The sequence below is a fragment of the Cardiocondyla obscurior genome, linkage group LG15 (assembly GCF_019399895.1).
Source record: "Cardiocondyla obscurior isolate alpha-2009 linkage group LG15, Cobs3.1, whole genome shotgun sequence".
NCBI lineage: Eukaryota > Metazoa > Arthropoda > Insecta > Hymenoptera > Formicidae > Cardiocondyla > Cardiocondyla obscurior.
The window spans coordinates 90,075-109,624 of NC_091878.1; the positions used below are offsets into that span (position 1 = coordinate 90,075).

A 19,550-nucleotide genomic window follows, 5' to 3' on the forward strand; every position below is an offset into this window, starting at 1 on the left:
GCGGCTTTTCCATATCCACCGTCCACGTTAACAACTTAAAGGCCGATACTCATTAAAAAAGTGATATGTCTTTCCCACGTGTCGATTAATAGAGGTGGTCGAACCTCAATCAATGTGCTTACATTCGACTCGAAACGCGTCAATTCGAAAAATAGTATGTCGAAAATGATTAATACTTTGCAGAAGTTGAGCATCGAAATTGACGATGGAGCACCCGATCGCGAAATGATCAATGGGAAGTTGACGCTATCGTTGGAGGAAACGGTGTCGCAGCATGATAACTATATCCTTTCTGTCTGTGGAACTCAAAGGTAAACTTTAGATTTTCTTATGAAACATTTTGTCAAATCCACGCAAAAGTTTGACAAAGTGTGCTACAAATATCCAATTCTACATGTATTTATTAATATTTTCTTTAAACAGCGAGTCAGAATTTAGAATTGGAACTGCATCGTCGGATCATTCGAGTGTGATATATTCCGTTGGCGAATCTATGAATCGGACAGTTACATTAGACCGCGCTGAGGCTCCCATTGTAGGAATTAAGTTCAGTGCTACCGATAAAAATATATTTTATATCGCAAGGAACGATGGGCTAATCGCAACATATGACTTGCGAGCTAGAGAAAAGGCTGTAGCAGAATTTAAAGGTAACCGTCAGCTTTAACACTCGTAATTTATTTATCAATGCGAATAAATATGATAATTATACTTTATATTGTCTTCATATTTAAGATGATACAGAAGAAGGTCAAACAAAAGCTTTAGCTAGCTTTGATCTCAGCTGTGATGAAAGGCTCTTAGCTGGTGGGACTGAGCATATCAGTGGAGATGCATTTATTCTGTTTTGGGATGTGAGGCAAAGTTCAAAAACAGGAAATAAAAATAGTCTTCTTGGTGGATATTGGGAATCTCATATGGATGACATCACTTGTCTGACTTTTCATCCTGTTAAGGAGAATATTTTAGCATCAGGTAGTACCGATGGTCTGATGAATATATTTGATTTGACACAAACGTCAGAAGATTTAGCTTTAACAGCTTCATTAAACACTGAATCATCAGTGGTGAGGAAATTAATTAATTAATTAATTTATTTATTTATTTATAACATGACAATATATCTTATTAATCAAATTACTTTTATTCTTTTAGGACAGGCTAGGATGGTTAACTGATGATTCTTTATGGTGTACAACACATACACACGATTTACAATTATGGAAATCTGATGGTGCTTGTGCATATGAAACATTTGCACGCAGTCATTTAGCCGTGTCGGAAGTATGTATGATTTTTTATGTCATTTTTTATCATTTTTAGTTAAAAATAATCTTGAAGAATCCAATTTATTATTATAGAAAGATAATCCTGATAATTGTTACTTGGTGAAACTCCATACTACAAATGTCTTTGAACAACCATTTCTATTGGCGGGTTCTAGTACAGATAAAGGGTATTGGTTTGCAATATATAACAAGTGTATTTGTATATCCTACTTAAAAAATTTGAATTTCTTATTATTGATATTTAGTTGATCGTATAGAATTATTACAAGTTTTCCTTTAAATTTTTAGGGAACATTTAAGATGCTTGAATATTAGAAAGAATCGTCTGAAAACATGTTATGAAATTATAGGAAACAAACAAATAGTACGGGATAGCTGGATACACGAGAAGGTAAATTAATAAATTAAAGAATACTTAAAATTGAAGAATGATTGATAATAATCTCATATTCTCAATTTTTTAGAGTGGTAGCTTAATAACAGTCGGCGAGAAAGGTATTATTAATATTTGGCGACAAGCGGAATCGTCGATACAAAACTCGAAGCTCAAGTTATTATCTAAAATTGGAACCAATCGCGAGCGACAGAGAGCTAAACCTTATTAAATTAAATAATTATTTAAGAAAAATTGTAAATTTGTTAATACAGAAACACAAAAAAAAAAAAAAAAATGAAATTGGAAGAGTAAATATCAATTAAAATGTCAGGATTGTATATTTCCCTCACATTCTTCTTTATTACAATAACAGTTGTATGTACATTTATAATAAATAGGTATTATGCGATTGTTTATGCGATTAATAATTCAACGGCGAGTCATATATCGATAAAAAAAAATGCAACCACAGGTTTCGTGGTAAAAATGCTAAGGAATGTAAATCACATGTAATTGTGGATACATGGAATTAATAGACGTGGAAGAAAAGAATAAGACAGCGGTAGGAGTCCTGCGCAATTCGTAAGAAAACAGAATTATTTTTTTCTGCTATAACGAGATTAATAAAATAGGACAATCGTCTTAAAAAAAAAGATTTATGTCGAACAATTAATAAGAGCTCTATTCTCGGATTGTATAAAAAAATTTCATCTAAGAAAATCAACGCTAATTATTAATCGATTGACATATATTTTTTAAATTGCGAATTATATGTCGTTCAGTAAATGCGAGGTGTTACTTTCATATACGAAATTTCGTCGTACTATTCGAAAGTAGAGCTCTTCGTGACAAAGAATAATCAATAAAATAATTCGATAACAACAATTGATAACAGTTTACAGTCTCTGCGTTTGAAAATCGTTTAAATTTATGGAGACTTGTATCGCCGATCCGTGAGCGTATCAATAACCAAATACACGCCCTCTTATTACACATGTAATATTACAATTAACGATTCAAAAGACGATCGCAGTAGCGAGTATCACAATGATAACAGTAAATATAGTTTTAGAGCGAAACGGTATAGTATAGGTACAGAGTAAACGTACAAAAATACTTCCCATGAGCATCGGGGACGTAAAGATTCGCTAAAACGTGGAAAACCGCGTTACTATATAACTTTATTTATTTATTTATTTATATATATATATATATATATATATATATATATATATATATATATATAATATTTCTATATATTATATATATATTAATATTATATATATATATATATATATAATATTTCTATATATCATCTTTATAGATAGATATATCCTTTCTCAAACTTTGCATCGCCACGTGACGTTATATTAAAAAAAAAAAAAAAACAAAGATACAAAACGTCACGAGACGGGTGTAGGCCGTCGCGCTACATTCTTCAGCTGTCGCCAATTTGATTCTTCGCGTTATCCTGTAGGATTGTGTGCGACTTCATTAATTTTGTTACAAATATATCAGTCGACGGAGACAGAACTTTACGGCATCTTATCGTTCGCACAGGATTAATTTCTTCCATCGTACGTTCCGGAAAGAGATTGTTTTCTTGCGTTATGTTTCGTCGTTCTAAATTTTTTTTTTTTTTTTAATAACTTTCTTTTATCAGACTAGTCTCGCGGAGAATACATCGTCTGTATGCGCAGATGTACGCGATGAAGTCGAATACTCGTCCACTTTGGATGACGCTACAACAGCTACAATCGCAAAATATCACCTCGTGAGCTTGTCATACACTCGACATCGCAGTAGATTGTAAACGGTAGTAACTTAGACTTATGATAAAGTCGCTTATATCTTTTTTTTTTTTTTTTTTTTTTTTCTTTTTTCTTCTGTCGCGTAGTTTGACATACCTTACGAAATACTTTTTTAAGATCTATTGTCACCGTGATTGATTGAGACAAACTTGCTATTATTATCTAAGTTTCCTTAGCGTGGCTAATTTATTAGACGTTTCTTCCTTCTCTGTTCTGTGATGTGTTTCAATTGCTCTGCCTTCCCTTCTCCACCTGTCTTTCAATCCGATCATATTGCACGCCAGTTTTATTTGCTGAGAAATTTATATTTATATGCGCATAATATTATTACTATAATCGCTTACGAATGCTTACGAATCGTATTTAGAAAACTGTATTTATATCGATGACCATCGTAACATACGTTATTTTCTTTTATATGTATTACGGTTATCGCATGATAGGATTGTTTCTTCGATTTTTTAAATCTCTGAAAGCTCGATTATGCGCTCGTGATATTGCAACGATTCTGTTAAAATATCCTAAATATATATTTGAGTGCATTCGTTTACGCAGCAGTCAGCGCAATTACTACACTAGCTCAGAGATAATCTTTCTTCTTGCACATTAAGAAAAAAAAAGAGATAAATTAGTGCAGTAACTACGTTGCGTAAACGAATGTCCCCATTACGTTTATAGTGTCAATGATCCAACGTGCAGTATGATCGCACTATGATTCAGAGGCTTTCATTCGGCACTCGAGAACTTCTTCCTTCGTTGATAAGTGTGATATAAAAATAAAATACATTAAAAACAGTGTACAGGATGCAAGATCTGCGAGAACCGACACGTAACTATTCGTGCAATGAACAGGATGAGAACGTTGTTACAATTTTCGTGTAATGAAACCTCTCTTCTCCGCGTAGGTTCGCACGGGTTTATCAACAATTTTACATAATGCAATAAATAAAGTAAAATGTGAATAATAATACAAGAAGAACGAACGTTTGACAAAGAACGACAATAATGGCAGTGAAAAATTTCAAAATTAAATATCAAGTATGAAATTCTTTTTACAATTCGTTTGTGAGGAAAAGCTGCGAGCGTCGTCGATATACCCGCATAAAAATAGAATCAAATAGAATCGTGCAATCGTGTAAAACAAACGTTTTGGAAACTAAAGTTTCAACGATTTTGACCAGTGGCTTGGCACACGTTCTGATAACGACAATAATCCATAATTATTAATGACAAATCCTATCTGCCACTTTAGCACGTATTAAAATACTTGGATAGTTACAAGAATAGCTACTATAAATTCGCTCTACCATTCGCAGTAGAGATTCGTTCATGCATTCACAGAAATCTAACTAGATACGTGAGCGTACGAGAAGAGTCGTATCGCATCGCATACACATACATGATTTAGCCTTTCATTCGTGTCCAATTAGGCACGCATTCACACATGTATACTTGTGAAAAAGTATATATATATATATATATATATATATATATATATATATATATATATATATATATATATATGTATTCATCTATCTTGCATTTCAGCAAGCAGCAACAGGTTTAAAAGATTCATCTAAAATCTTGTGTTTCTAAAACTGTCAGTCGGCTTGATAACGTAACGAGCAAGAATTCAACAAGATTAGCTGATCTCAGCTTTGCTAAACCGGCCGTCAATACTCATCTCTTTTTCTTTTTATATTCCGCGAGTATCTCCGATCATTTCTAATAAAATTGTGTTTATTTAAAACATACTCCTTTCGTCAAATTTCGTAAAATTTGGCATAAAAATGATTATTGCCGTCAGTTGTAGCAGTTGGAACGTAATAATTACATCTCTTCTCTCTCTTTTTTTTTTTTTCAATTATACCGAGGCTAACTATTCGCATATTGTTATCATCATATGGGCAAGATGGAATATTGTTTTACAATCTCGTTAAAATAAATATAAATAGCGATAAATGCACTATATCGTAAAATGATTAAACGGTAGAGTGTGAGCGATTAAAAAAAAAAAATAAAAAAAAATAAAAAATAAAAAAAACAATTATGAAAAAGTATATCCACAAAGTAGCGAATAAATTATATCATGACGAGAAAGTTATGTCGAAAATCAAAAGGATTTAACGCGGCTACGGGTCTGCTGACTGTTTCTCGATTGATTACGCGGGGATGGTGCCGGCGTCAAGGTTGGCGTAGTCGTACCGGTGGAGGTGGTGCTAGCGCGTGACGAACGCGACGAATGTTTACGACCAAATCGAAAGAATCGTCAGAAGAATATTACCTCTTCTTCCAATGGTTGTTGTTGTTGTTGCTGCGGTGGTGGTTGTGGCTGGGGTTGCACTTGTGGCTCTGTGTTTCGCTGCTGCTGCTGCTGCTGCTGTTGATGTTGTTGCTGCACTTGTTGATGCGTATACGAAGCATCGGGCGGTGAACGAGTAATGCGAAGCGAACGATTTGACGAATGCGTGTGATTTCCGCCACCAATTCCATGATGATGACTGTTTCCGAGCTCCGGCGACGAGTACGCGGATCCTGAAACGATCGCTGGGCTGCTACCCGCCCTGGAATGCCGATCCGGACTATTGTTGCTTGCAGTACTACCGCTCCTATCAAACATAGGATGAAACAAATTATTAGTGACTCAAAGATTAATATTTGCGATGTTTAGAAATAGAATGGGATGAGCTAGCTCTACCTTGTGTTATTGTTACTTCCACTGGCGAGCTTTAGTGGAAGCTGTTGTTTGATCGGTAAGTTACTTTGCACTTTTTGCTGATTTGTTGCGCTGATCAAATTCAAAGGGACACGCTTCGCATCAGATTGAGCCTTGCTGCGCGCGTTTTGCTGAATCGTTTCGGCATTTTGCGACAAGTGAGACAAGTGAATCATCGTCGATCCAGTGGTAGAACCTCCGACTAACGTCACGCCTTGTCGTTCTAATGCCTCGAGTCGTCGATACAATTGATCTCGTTGTTGCGTTACATCTCGCTGTTCCGCGGCTAATTGTTCTCTCTGTCGCGCCAAGTCTGTTCGTTCTTCCTCCAGTTGGGCTTTTTCTTGCTGAGACGCGACGCGAAACGCTGCTTTTTCACGGCAAAGCTGATCCTGCAAGTTTCGCAACTCTTCCAGCTGACGATTTGGATTTGGTCGGCTATTAGTTTTCCCCATACTGCCCTCCTTACATGCGGCCAATTGTGCTTGTAGGCTATCAATCGTTGTCATCTGATTACTTATTATACAAAGCAACGTATAAACGTGATGAGACAAACGTATCGCCGCCCACTGCTGATCCTTGTTTGTCTCCAATTCTTGGCCGTCCTTCTCATCAGGATTTTCTTTGAGTAATTCACCAGGTTTTGGAACTGAGATTATAGTATGTAACGTATTCGAATCACGCAGCGGGTATCTCTCCTAAAAGTACAGTCAAATTAGTTTTAAATAATTATTTTGTACTCATCTATTCATTACTACGTACTTTATTGTGATCGAAACCAGCAAACGTTTCGGCTCTTCGAGGAACGCAAAGAGCTGGCGGAATATAAGCTTCGCTGTGGCGTTCGCCGGCAGAGCTCAAACTTCGTGATAGAGGAGCACCGCCCGCACTGAACGATAGCGAACTAGCGAGACGTGTCGCTTCTTGCACAGCAACAACCACCTGTATTAAATACAAAATTTACATGATTAATCCGCTGATTTATAAATTACAAATTTAATAATATAATTTATAATAGAACGAAATATTAACCTCTTGCCACAATTGAGTGGTATCATTTCCTTCATTGTGCACTAACCGAGTGTAATCGGTACCTTCCTTTTCATGCTTTTCAATTCTTTCATTGTCACTTTCATTCCCGCTCCAGATATTTGCCGCTTGTAAAAGTCGCATTTGCAAATTGATCTTTTCCTCAAAAAGCAGCGCCTGTTCTGCATCCTTTTTTCGCAATTCGCCTGATGTTATACAATTTTTTATATAAATACATTTAATAAACGTAAAATAATATTAGACATAAAAAAAAAAAAATAAAAAATAAAAAAATAAATTAAAAGAACATACCAACGATTCTAAGAATATGTGACTCCTTAACCTTGGCAATACGCTGTTTCTCTTCAACTGAGATCAGCGAAATTGAGGAAGAACGAGTGTCTCGCAACTCGTTACTATTGTCAGTCAGGGTATCAGCGTCCTGTGGACAAGCTTCTACCGCTGATCGAATAGCCTGTATCCATAACTGTTTGTCTTTTGGCTTTTGAATTTTTAACTCAAACATTTCCGGTTCGGCTGGATTACTGCTTATCAAGTAAATGCTAGATTCTTGACGGGCTTTTTCGCGAACAAGCAGCTTCTGTAGCGATACTATACCGGCTTTATTGTCAGGCACGAAGAACGCGTATTTCTGATCTCTCTCAGCCAAGAAAAACAATATATCTGAGAGAACGACCACTACGATGGCAGTCATTTTGCCACGACCTTGCATTAAATATGCAGTGCCTTCAAACTTCAGAACTCTGTTAATTATATCCGACTTCTTGAATTTGGCACCACGATACGTCGCGAATGACTTTGCGTCAATCCTGTAAATAAAAATTTTATTGTTATTTATAGTTAAAAAGAATAAAGAAAAAAAAAAGAAAGAAAGAAAGAAAGAAATCAAAGTATAAAAAATAATTTTAAAAAATAAAATAAAATAAAAACTTACTTATTGTATATTTCTAATTTTCTATCTTCTCGCTCTTTGTCAGCTACGCAGGCATCTACATCAGCTAAAATCACTTTAACAAGAACCAGTGCTTTACGTAAGTCTTCACCTTCATCTTGAGCGATGCCGGTTTTGATGAGTGGCTCAATCAGCAACGGATACTTGGTCAAACGTTGAGTAACAAAAAGTATACATTCGGGTATACCTTTCTTTTTCAACAAAGGATTCGTCTAAGAAAGCATAAATTATATTTTGTTTTACCGAACCATACCATTCGAGTCTTATATCGATTGTTTCCTCGTTATTAAAGCATACCTGACAATGGCGAACGAAACGGGCGAAGCGAGGATCGTTACGCAAGTAATACTTGTACGTTTCAACGGCGTCTCGATGACGACTACAAAATTCTCCATATGCGCTCTTCATGCGTTGTGAGTTATCGCTCGAAAATTGCTCGACAAGAATGTCGGCAATCGTAGAAACCACAGGATTAGCATTTTGCCGTTTCCGCAACTTTTGCAAAAACTTCAAATGAATGTCGATTAGATCCCGCAGTCGAGGAAACATGCGCTCAAGATCCGGCTGGCCCAGACGAAAGTGTCGTCGCAGTCCTTCCGCAAAAATCTTTTCCATGGCAAGCAATACCAGGCAATGATGTTTCTCCGTCAGTACGAATTCGTATATATGTTCCTGTCTTTTCACCTCGCGCTCGCAATGATCGACGAGACGTAACGCGATGTTACGTCCGATCGCGGAGCTCCAAGAATCGGGCTCTTCTTTTCCCAATGTTAGCTCGGGATCTATCTCCTCGAGATCTGCTACCGTGAACTGATGAGCATCATCCCCAAAGTCAAAGTCTTCCCATCCGCTGAAATAAAGGGAAACTTGATAATTTTTCTCATTTTTTTTATCGTTTATTATAACGTTATGAAACATTAAGCGCCACTATGACTACCTTGATTAAAATTTTCAGATTGGAGTTTATATAATCCAAGGAAAAAGAAAAAAGGGAATATATTTACAAACCTGGGAAGATCACGATGCTGTCCTCCCTCGACATCTTTTTCTTCGTTTATCGTTTGACTGAAAGAAAGATATAGCTTTGTTTTATAAAGCACGATTTATGATTAAAGAAAAAAAAAAAAAAAAAAGTTTTACTCTTGCATTACGTTAGGACAAATTCCAGCGTGAAAGACTCTTGAAATTAATGTACTGAAAAAGTATTTTTTCTTTTTTTTTTTATACAAACCTTGCAAATGATATTTGATATTTTTATTTAACCGTATAAATTTTCGACCAATTCTTATCACATATTAATGCATAGTCGATATATTACCGTAATAATCAATGCCACTCATTGCAATGTGTATTCAATAAAAGTTGTGATAAATTCAGTGAGAATAAAAATCTTTAATATAATTAGCAAAAAGCCATTCGCAGAGATGAGCAATAATCTGCAAGAGCCGGGTATTTCGAGTTCAGGTCGGGTAAGACATCGTAGCAACCACTCGTTTCTCTCCTCGGCTCCTATTACGTTCTCCAATTTGCTTAAACTTTTCCAACGATTGAGAATCACATATATGACGGAAGATTCGAGGAACATCGGACCGTAATCCCGACCCGACTCAAAAACTGACTTATCAAACTATTTTGAAAACGTGAAAACTTTAAATGTCTTTATATAAAAGTTTAGATACAAAATTTTCCAACACATTGAGAAATGTGAAAACGATGAAAGAAAGCAACGTGACAAACTATTGTTGACAGGGCGCGGTATAAAATAGAAAGGAAAAAAAAGATAGAGATTGGTAATATGTTATGAACATGTATCTACATGTGATATTATGTTGTTCGGTGTGTATATATACTTATCGTGGAGAAATTACCTTACGAGTTAACACTTGCGAACTTATCTAACGTTTTGCACGCTATAATTTAGGCGAAGATTACAACGAGAAGAGATATAACAAAATATATCATTGAACGAACATAAATCATAGAAGCAAGCACAAGATCAGAAGCATAGGCAGGGCAAGATGATGGTCTCTTCCAAATATATAGTACAAGACGAGACGGCACAATTCGATTGCCGTTTGCTGGACAATATGCGTGTACGTGTAGGTGTATGTATATATGTATGTGTGCGAAAAAAGAATCGAGGAACGAGAAACACGCGCCTTCCTGTTAGACACGTGTAAAGCTGAATCCAGAGTAAGTAAAAGATTGCAAACAAATGCGAATAAACGAATCGCTTAAATGAATGCAAACGGCTCCGCCAACATTTCAAAGCAAGCTATTTATTCAGGTTTGTTTGCGCTCATTTACTTGGCTCGAATCCGGCTTGAGATAGCACACGAACAGAAACGAACGAAACGAACGCTTTCGACAGAATACAGGAGGAACACATCAGATATCAGAGACTTACTTGACTCCAAGTTTAGTGGCGACTCGCCGCCAAGGGCTGTAGCTTGACATGGTTTTCTTGTTGCTGTTAATTTCCCTTTAATCGTCGTACAATCGATCAGTTTTCACGTGGTTGCACGAGAGGGAATGCACGGGAGAAGGAAAAAGCACACACAGCATTAGGGAAACTTAATTTCGCCTGTCAGGTCGTTTTTCCTTCATTTCCTTCATTTTTCTTGGCGCTAACTCTTTTTCTTTTTAATGCTTCTCGAGCTTATCTCAACACCTATCTATCTTTAACGAATCGTTTCCCCACACGCAAGAGTTTTCTAACAAATAACTTTGTTTCTATTTCTAAATTTAAATAATTTACTTAAAATTCAGAATCAAATAACTCCCCAGAGTTAAGTCGATGTTTGATAACTTGTCGTTATCGCGTAATCACCGATAACATCAGCCGTTAGTATTATCTTTGTAGATTGTGTATGTAATAATAGCAAATCAAAAGCTAGCTGAGCATGGTATATTTTGTATAAAGTAATATACGCATATGTAAAAACGGTATTTTATTAATTAAAATGTAGCAGCGCGATGCTGAACGCGCTAAAGCTTGCCGTACTATTGATATTGCTAAACTGCGAAATTAATCAGAAATAATAAGCTTCTGAGCCAGCCAAAGCCTCGAAGTAATAAAGAAAACAATTTTTATCTACTTTAAAACACTTTCCGTAATCTCGTTTTATATCATCTATGTGTTAAATACCTATTAAATATAATAACATTTTTTTTTTTTTTTTTTTTTTTTTTAATATTAAATTATCAAGTCTTCTTATCCGAATATGTGTTATAAAATACGACGAGAAATTGTAATTTTGCCAATTAAATTATGTTTAATTCGAGTTATTCAGTTTTGTAAAGGAAATTCGTTATAAACTCCGAGTTTCGGCCCAGTCATGCCATTTGCGTGCGAATCTTGAATCACAGATACGCAGATCCAATGCAAAAAAAAAAAAAAAAAAAAAATCTTTATCAATATAAATATATTACCTTCCACTGCCGGATGACGTCGATAGAGGCAACGATGTCGTGGAACTACGTTTGTTGACGTTGCTGCTATTTGAAATTGTGGAAGCATTGGATAAAGACTTTGCTGCAGATTTGCTAAAGTGATGTTTAGATTTGATGCAATCCAGGACTAATTGATCCTTGCAGCCTTGATTTTGATGAACAGACGCTCCGCAATCTGATTAAAAAAAAAAAAAAAAAAAAAAGTTAAACAAAATGTTCTTTTATAAAGTTGTGTAATTGTAAAGTATATAATAATTATCTTACTGTCGCAGTGAAGGAGCGGTTTATTCGTTGAATGTTTCATACAAACGTCACATATTAAACTTCCCTGAGTTCCCCCTGGCATCGTCACCCATAGATGCTGTTGACTAGTCTTTTTTCCACTTTTATCTTCTTTTCGCTTTTATTTGAAATAAGATTTTAGCACGATTTATCGAAAATTCCTTTATCGAATATATCGAGTAAATCACATTTAAAAATTATTGGCTTACCTTCTTTTTGCGAAAGAAAATAGAACCACGCTTTCTTCTGGTTTTTTCGGAATGATCATCGTATGCAGTACCACTGAAAAATTATCATACATATAAACATTGTTCAGCATGCGATACAGATAGTTAAAATTGTAGCATTTTTTTTTAGATGAAGAGCAATGCAACTATGGAAGCGTTTTGATTTATCCATGGCTTATTGCGAGAGATAAAAGTGTGCGTGTAATCTTCAAAAATGTGTTGAAAGCTACGTGTTTTAAAATGTGTGTGTTGCATGCACAATCCACGTGACATAGTTAAAATTTTCGTTGTGATCTATTTGATAATTTTTGCTCAATACCATCTCAAGTAACATTAAACTGCCAGCACATATATTTTTAGTTGACATTTATAAAGAAATATAAGCTATTCTAAATAAATAAAAATATTAGTCTATTTAATATTTCGTTTTGCAGTTATAATGTATGTAACTACAGACTATTTATGACTACAAAATCGATCGACTGGCAAACCAGTACAAACCATTTCCATCAGAGACGTTAAAAGGTTTTCACAGTATCATAAATTATTCGATTAAATATGAAGGACTTAAGACATCAGAGTACTCACTCAGTCAAAAGCTCATCGAGAGATATCTGAACACTCGGAGTGCCCTCACGGTCTTCATGGAATTCGTGGCTGTGTGGTGTATGAAGATCTTCGGTTTCTGTTTCACTCCCACTACCCTTTTCGTTTCTTTCATGACGGCTGTTTCATGCAGGATTGTAGCAAATTGTCAAATACAAACACAAACTAAGCAACTATCGTGTATAATGAATAATTGCAGTTCAGATATTCTCAGATGATTCGATGCAGAAATGCACATCAATATTTGAAATAATATCCTGCTCGCGTTTTAAAAAATAGATTGATCGAATTTATCGACAAAATATGTATAAATTAAACTTTTAAATCAAAGCAGATTTTTTTTTTATCTCATATAAAATTAAAGTAAGATATAAATTCTACTTATTAAAAAAATTATACTTTTTTTTTTTTTTTTTTTCTCAAAAATTAATACAAACAGTAATACAGTTATCGAAGCGCAGGGTGTCCCACAGGAAATGGACATCCTGCATCATGTAGATGTATTATGAGGCATTTATGCAGACATTTCTGAGATTTATTCGACTACTTTACAAGTGGTCATGCATGAGTACGTCTGCGTCTGCGTCTGCATTTTCAAAATGAGTTTCTACTTGTGCGAAAAATTGAAAGATTGAAATAATGTATAAATATATACGCGTAAAAGCGTACACGCATGGGTGCCTGCGCACACATGAATGTACGTGCATAAAATATATATGTGCATAGCCTTTTATGTGTTAATTTATAACAAGATCGCAAGCTAGATTACAAAAGTTCAAATGTAAGTGGCATTCTAGGTGAAAAAAATATAACAAAATATATTATTAAATTTCTTTTTAAATTTTCATTATCGTTAGTCTAGCTGTACGATCTTTATTCATAATTTGTTATAATAGACTTACGCTGCAAGTGAAGGCGTCGTTCGAATTCCCGTTTCGTTTAAATTTGCATGAACTTGCGGTGTAACGATTGAAGGAGTCGATATAGATTTCTGAAGAGGTAAACGCGAACCAGTCAGTCCTGGCATTAAACTGCTACTTTCAGCTAATCTCTGGCTACCTCTCTTTGTGGCTATTTTCTGATATTCATTCTGCCAAAGAAAAAAATTACTGTGTAATATCTTATCTTCGTGTGCGTATCAAGAAAAGAAATCACCTCTTGAAAAATCATAAAAATTACCTGTATAAGATCAGCTTCGTTCAACGAATGCGTGCTCGTTTGTGATCTGCATGCTCGATTGCTTACAGATCCAGAACCTGATTTTCCATCCAATTCTAGCTCGTTTTCGCTGTCTAGGCTACTTAAACTAATGCTGCGTTGTCGCTGAAATGAGTAAATGAATACGTCGTAATTGCGTAGAGGTAATTAACGATGGCTTCAACAAGAAGCGCAATACGTAAATCGATAAAGCAACCAGAATCATGCCACCACCATAATGTGAATAAAAATGTGATTATAACTGGGCATTTGAGACCGATATAATTTCGACGAGTTCAGACTTCGATGCTACACAGACGTAAGATAATTACCAATATTGACCATTTTAAATTATAATGAAAACATAATAATACCCTTGCGTAGCATCAAAATCTGCAGCATCGAAACACGAACTCACCGAGATTGAATCGGATCCGTGCCCTGGTTTCAATAAGTAACGGGCAATATTAACCATATTTTGGGCTTGCAGATGATTCTGTCCGGAATATCGGCGGCGACTGCGTCGACTCTCTTCCAGATCTTCCAGATCTCCAGTCCAGCTGCGTCTCCGATCTATACCTTGCGCCTGTTGCGAATGGACGTGACCACGCACCGATGGAAAATGCGTCGGAGAGCTATTTGTGGAACAATTGCCGATAAGGTCCGGATCAGAACCAGTGTCGTGATGTTGATGTTGATGTTGATGTTGATGTTGATGATAATGGTGATGCTGATGATTGCCGGTACGAGATGCAAGTTCAGCCGAAGCCAACGGGCACAAGGATGGGCAGGAGGAGGTCAATCTTTGTGGAGCATCGTTGGGGCGAACATGGTACCCCATAGTACCTAACGTCAAGTCTCGCATACGCTGGATGCAGTTGTGAATCTCATGCAGCTGCTGTAAATTCTCCTCTGCAAGAAAATTAACGTTTAATTATATTTTGTTACAGTTTTATACAGTAAAAAAAAAAAAAAAAAAAAAACTTGATAATTTATTAATCATGTGAAATAAAGTAAAAAAAAAAAAAAACTTACCCAAGACCGGATAATTTTTGGGTACCCCGGGTGAATGTGGCGTGACGCTAATGATGGGCACTAGAGGATTAGGCTGGGCTTGTATATTAGTGCCAAGTGCGAGTAATGGAAGTTGCTGTTGCTGCTGCTGGGGATGATGCTGTTGTTCGTCGCCGCCTTCGGACATGATGATCGGCGCTTTGTCAGTATTGTCTTTGGTGTTGTAGCCGGTCGCCGTGATTATCCCGCCGTGTAAACTCAGGCCGCGTAAATCCCCATTAATAATAGGCAGCACACAGTCCGAATGCGATGAGCTAAGATAATCGGTGATTACATCTTCCTCGCTGTCCTCACCGCTATTCGGACACTCGTCTGCAAACATATAATTCTTAATCACAATAACTGTCGAAAAACCGGAATATCAAGAATTGGCATCGTCACCGTTTCACTTTTTCATTACCGTCAAGTCAATGTAATATACTATTATTAAATTATTAACACAATGCAAGAAGAAACTTAAATCCCCGAGTATGTACACCCACTCCATTCTATTTCAAAATCTGATATGTACAACGATAGGACGAGTGCTATATTTTTCGTCGCTCGATAGCGAAAGCGCAGTGATGGGGTAAAAAGCCAACAAAGTATTTTCCCGGCGGTGTCCTCGTACGGTGATACGGAGCACAGAGAATCGGAGCCGGGAGTCGGAGGGAGTTTGAGAAGTACGATACCGGAAAACCGATACCGAAACGTCCCCTCGCGCAGCCTCTCCTCTCTATTGACTAGAGGAACTGGGAACAATCGCGACAGCCTCATCTCGGACTCTACACTTTGCTCACAGAGTACCGCATAAAGGTATATTCAATGGAAATCAGGTCAGATTGTGTGCATTTTGCCGACGACAACTCACATCCGCGTTTACCAAGTACGCGGGTGGGATAACGTAACGGCGCCGGGGAGGACCGTTTCGATCCTTACGTCGAGACGAATTCTCCGATTGATAACATCGTCAAGTATGTTAAGGTCAAACCGGATTTCAAATCGAGCACCGCAAACGCGAGTTGAATTAAAAAAATCTCACCGTCTCACAGCAACGCCGTGAAACGAAACGAAACGAAAGCGAGCAGAGAATGAAAATCGAAATGGGGAATGATGATTCTTTCTCGTTTCAGATCGATACAGTATACTCGAGCGATTTGACGTTATCCCCTTCCTGAGAAAGTGAACCGGTGAATTAGAATTTTACTCGTAACGCTACGCTGTAACAAGGCACTGTAACTAATGTTATCAATTAAATCGATTTATGCCGCCGATTATTTCAGTTTCGATGCGAGCAAAATTCCGCAACGTTAACGATGCCGATGTCTTTTCAGGGCGACCAATGCGTCAGTCGTTGACGTAAGATTTCTCACGGATCGTTCATCTGTAATCGAGATCGTGCAGTCCGCGGGGGCAATCCGATTTGAATTTTTCCCAGGAAAAGGTCTTCTTCGTAATCTTCTCTCCAGAAATAAATGATAACGCGTCAGATTTCACCGCCGCCCTGACGAATATAGGTATATTGTCGTCCTTGAACGAGAAGCGCGCGCGAGATAGCGTACCGTGGCCGAGCACTTTTCCGGGTAGAAAGGGGCCGACAGACTGTTGCTTTTCCCCTTGTGTAGCTCCCGGAGCGCGAATTGATCCGCGCTGGTCCGCGCGCACCACCCCGCCTGCCTCCGTACACCACCCCCGCGACCCTGTAACCCGCCGCCCGCCAACCTTCAACTCGTTCTTCCTCCGCCACCACCGCTATCCCACTATCCCACCGCCGCTGTTGATGCTGGCAATGCTGGCAATGGCATCAGGAGCCACATTCGCATCCCGAGCGGGTCGCCAAGTGGTCCGATATGAATTTTTAGCTGCCAGCTGCCTCCGGATATCTCGTACTTTCTTCATAGCGTCTTACGAGCATTCCCGAAGGATTTTCCGTCCTTGAAATATTTATTAGACGTTCTTCTCTTTTGAGAACTGTTGAGAATTTCAAACACAAAGTATTTTTATCACGAAAAGACTTTGCCGTGTCTAATAATTAGCATTATAAACAACCCTTCGCCAACGACGGCATCGGGTACCGAGAGAACGTCTGGAGAGAGACGCCCCAGCTGACATTTGAATGTAGGCCGCGGTGACTCCGAGTCGATATTATCGGCGTTATTAAATATTCCGGCGGTAATGATTTTCACTGGGGTAGCCCGTAACGATCGTGGGAATGTTCGATACAACGATATACTCTTGTTGGCCTGCACGTGCAGGCCTTATGCAGGCCATTCACAATAATGTTGTTTTGCAGGTGACGATGCACGGAACTCTCGTAAGAAACGCACGAGTTTTCTCGATTCCGGAGAAAGTTTCGCTATCTCGTGGCTCTCAGGTATCATTGTAATAACGCTCGCATTTCTCCTCCTCCGTTTCTATTCTTTTCCTCTTTGCGTGCGAATTGGCAGTAATCGATCGCGCGCTGCGGAAAAACTAACTGTATTACGTTACGTCAGGCGAGGAATTGATATCGTTACCGTTATCAGATACTCACGGAATTTAATTTTCGCTTAACATGGTATCGCTGTAAACGGCTTTACCGCACCATTTAACGTTTAATATCTCATTGTTTTAACAAGACTAAGCGCCGATGAGAATTTGCAAATTAAATCTCCCAGCAGGAAGCTGACTTTGCTCAAGCGTGCCGCGGCATAATTATAGATGATGCAATTAAAACGGAAACCAAGTTCTTGCTACAGTTGTATAAACCATTCCTAAAATATTAAAAAGAAAAAAAAGAAACCAAATACATTCTTCATATTACGAGATAGCATGCTGTTTAATTATAAAATCAAATATAATTACAATGACTATAATTATAGTTGATACGACTTTAAATATTATTTTTATAAATTCAGGCAATGCACGTCATTTTAAATATTTACTGCGAGATTAAAAAATAACAAAATCAATATGCTATGTGTATTTCATGCATTTGAGAATATAGCAAGTGCATATCTCTCTCTCTTTCTCTGCTTCACATAGTATTGATTACCTCAAGAATATTCTTTTGTTTCTGTTCCGACATAAATAGCAATGATAGATATATATATATGTATCATACAAGACACATCGAGCTTACTGGTATGTAAAATGCATCTCACTCCGATACACATTCTGATAACATCGTTCCTTTTAATATTTGCACCATGCTCATAATAGAATCTCAGTCGCTTTTTAAACAAAATATCCAGCAGTTTTTTTCTTTTTCTCTCTACTTTCTTTGCACTTGATAATATCAGTTTATTTCTTAAAAAATTGTTTTACCATAGAACGTTGTGCAAGTTATATTTTAAGACTGCGATGCGTGAAGATTCATAAATTATCCTTGTTGGAATTTAAAATATCAACTTCTGATAAACTTGAGGTAACAAAGTAAACGATTCTCTCTCTCTCTCTCTCTCTTCCATATGTAACGCGATGAGGGAGAAAGAGAGAGAGAGAGAGAGAGGGACGATTCCGACTAATTTTCTCGGCTCTCCGACGCACGATCGGTCTCACACTCTGAAACTATTTAATATTTAAATTCGTACATTTCAATATCTTTGTGCATGCATGGTACGTCAGTCAATAAACGTGCATACAAATATAAATAAGCTTTGCGGCCAAGCACACATTGCGCCGCGTACCTACGTCTGCACATCTACGCCTACGCAACAAACACCCGTCCGTCCACGCCACCTTCCCAATGTATCGGAGAGAAAGCTGTTGCGAGGCAACTCACCGGAGGAAAACGGGGCGAGCACCTCTTGCCGCTTCTCCATCGTTTCTCGCGTCTCTTTCGGACCGTACTCTCTCGTGGCTGCACCTCGCTTCTCTTCTTGCACACTGCAACGGGCTGCAATAGTCGAAAAGAACGACCTGAGAAAGGTCCGTTGCGACGAGCCGCTGGGCCGAGTTCGAAACGCAACGGAACACTCGCACGGGGCATCGTGGGAATTCTTTCTTCCGCTCTTGTCCTCGTAGCTCGCGAGAAAACTCGGGACAGTTTTGAAAAGGACGAAGGAATGAATAAAAATCTCACTCGCTTGCGCGCGCGCGCGCGCGCACGCACGCACTTTGTGCGCGCCAGGTAATGACAGGTGGATCGCGGGCGTCCCTTCAGACTCCTACGCGGCTCTGCCGCACTACTTGCGGAATACGTACCCAAGTATGCCGTCTCCGTTTATCCCACGATAGCCATTTAGCGTCGGGCACGTCGGCGTCCCCCAGGGCGCGTCTCCGTCTCCGGGCACGGCGTGGTTCGTTCTCGGGTGGCGGCGGGGTGAACGCAATCTCGCGTCGGCAGGCTCACCGTCAGTGCGACACGGTCAAAGGCACGTCGGCCATCTTGTACTGGTAACAGTGTCGTGACGCGTCACCCTCGTTACCTACGGCGAGCACCTTGGACTGGAGAAAGAAGACATTTTTGTTTTAATTAAAAATACAGTCAAACTTTAATTGAGACGTTAATTTCAACCTCGATATTTGGTTTACTAAAAATTAATGAACGCAAACAG

At 38.0% G+C, this 19,550-nt stretch overlaps 2 protein-coding genes across 8 annotated transcripts; one reads left to right on the top strand and one right to left on the bottom strand.

Annotated features, from left to right (window-relative positions):
• Positions 1-21: 21 nt before the first annotated feature.
• Positions 22-2,079, top strand: LOC139108441 (WD repeat-containing protein 89). The gene is made up of 7 exons (XM_070666725.1): positions 22-311; positions 424-650; positions 736-1,067; positions 1,156-1,284; positions 1,362-1,456; positions 1,578-1,680; positions 1,754-2,079. Exons 1-7 carry the CDS (start codon positions 157-159, stop codon positions 1,892-1,894), a joined length of 1,182 nt encoding a protein of 393 aa, XP_070522826.1. The 5' UTR covers positions 22-156; the 3' UTR covers positions 1,895-2,079.
• A 1,431-nt stretch (positions 2,080-3,510) lies between these two features.
• On the bottom strand, positions 3,511-19,393 carry Cyst (rho guanine nucleotide exchange factor 18 cysts). Of its 7 annotated transcripts, none has more exons than XM_070666701.1 (19): positions 19,198-19,393; positions 18,776-18,889; positions 14,995-15,345; positions 14,432-14,871; positions 13,942-14,085; positions 13,665-13,852; positions 12,745-12,882; positions 12,139-12,211; positions 11,912-12,047; positions 11,627-11,822; positions 10,602-10,676; positions 9,203-9,259; positions 8,492-9,044; positions 8,177-8,406; positions 7,534-8,051; positions 7,225-7,427; positions 6,955-7,134; positions 6,175-6,890; positions 3,511-6,085 (listed from the first exon to the last, which is right to left on the bottom strand). In XM_070666701.1, exons 2-19 carry the CDS (start codon positions 18,813-18,815, stop codon positions 5,746-5,748), a joined length of 4,578 nt encoding a protein of 1,525 aa, XP_070522802.1. In that variant the 5' UTR covers positions 18,816-18,889; positions 19,198-19,393; the 3' UTR covers positions 3,511-5,745. The 7 variants fall into 7 exon arrangements, with proteins under 7 accessions (XP_070522802.1, XP_070522800.1, XP_070522806.1 ...); XM_070666699.1 differs by having other exon boundaries at positions 14,378-14,871; XM_070666705.1 differs by lacking the exon at positions 18,776-18,889 and having other exon boundaries at positions 14,378-14,871.
• Positions 19,394-19,550: the final 157 nt, after the last annotated feature.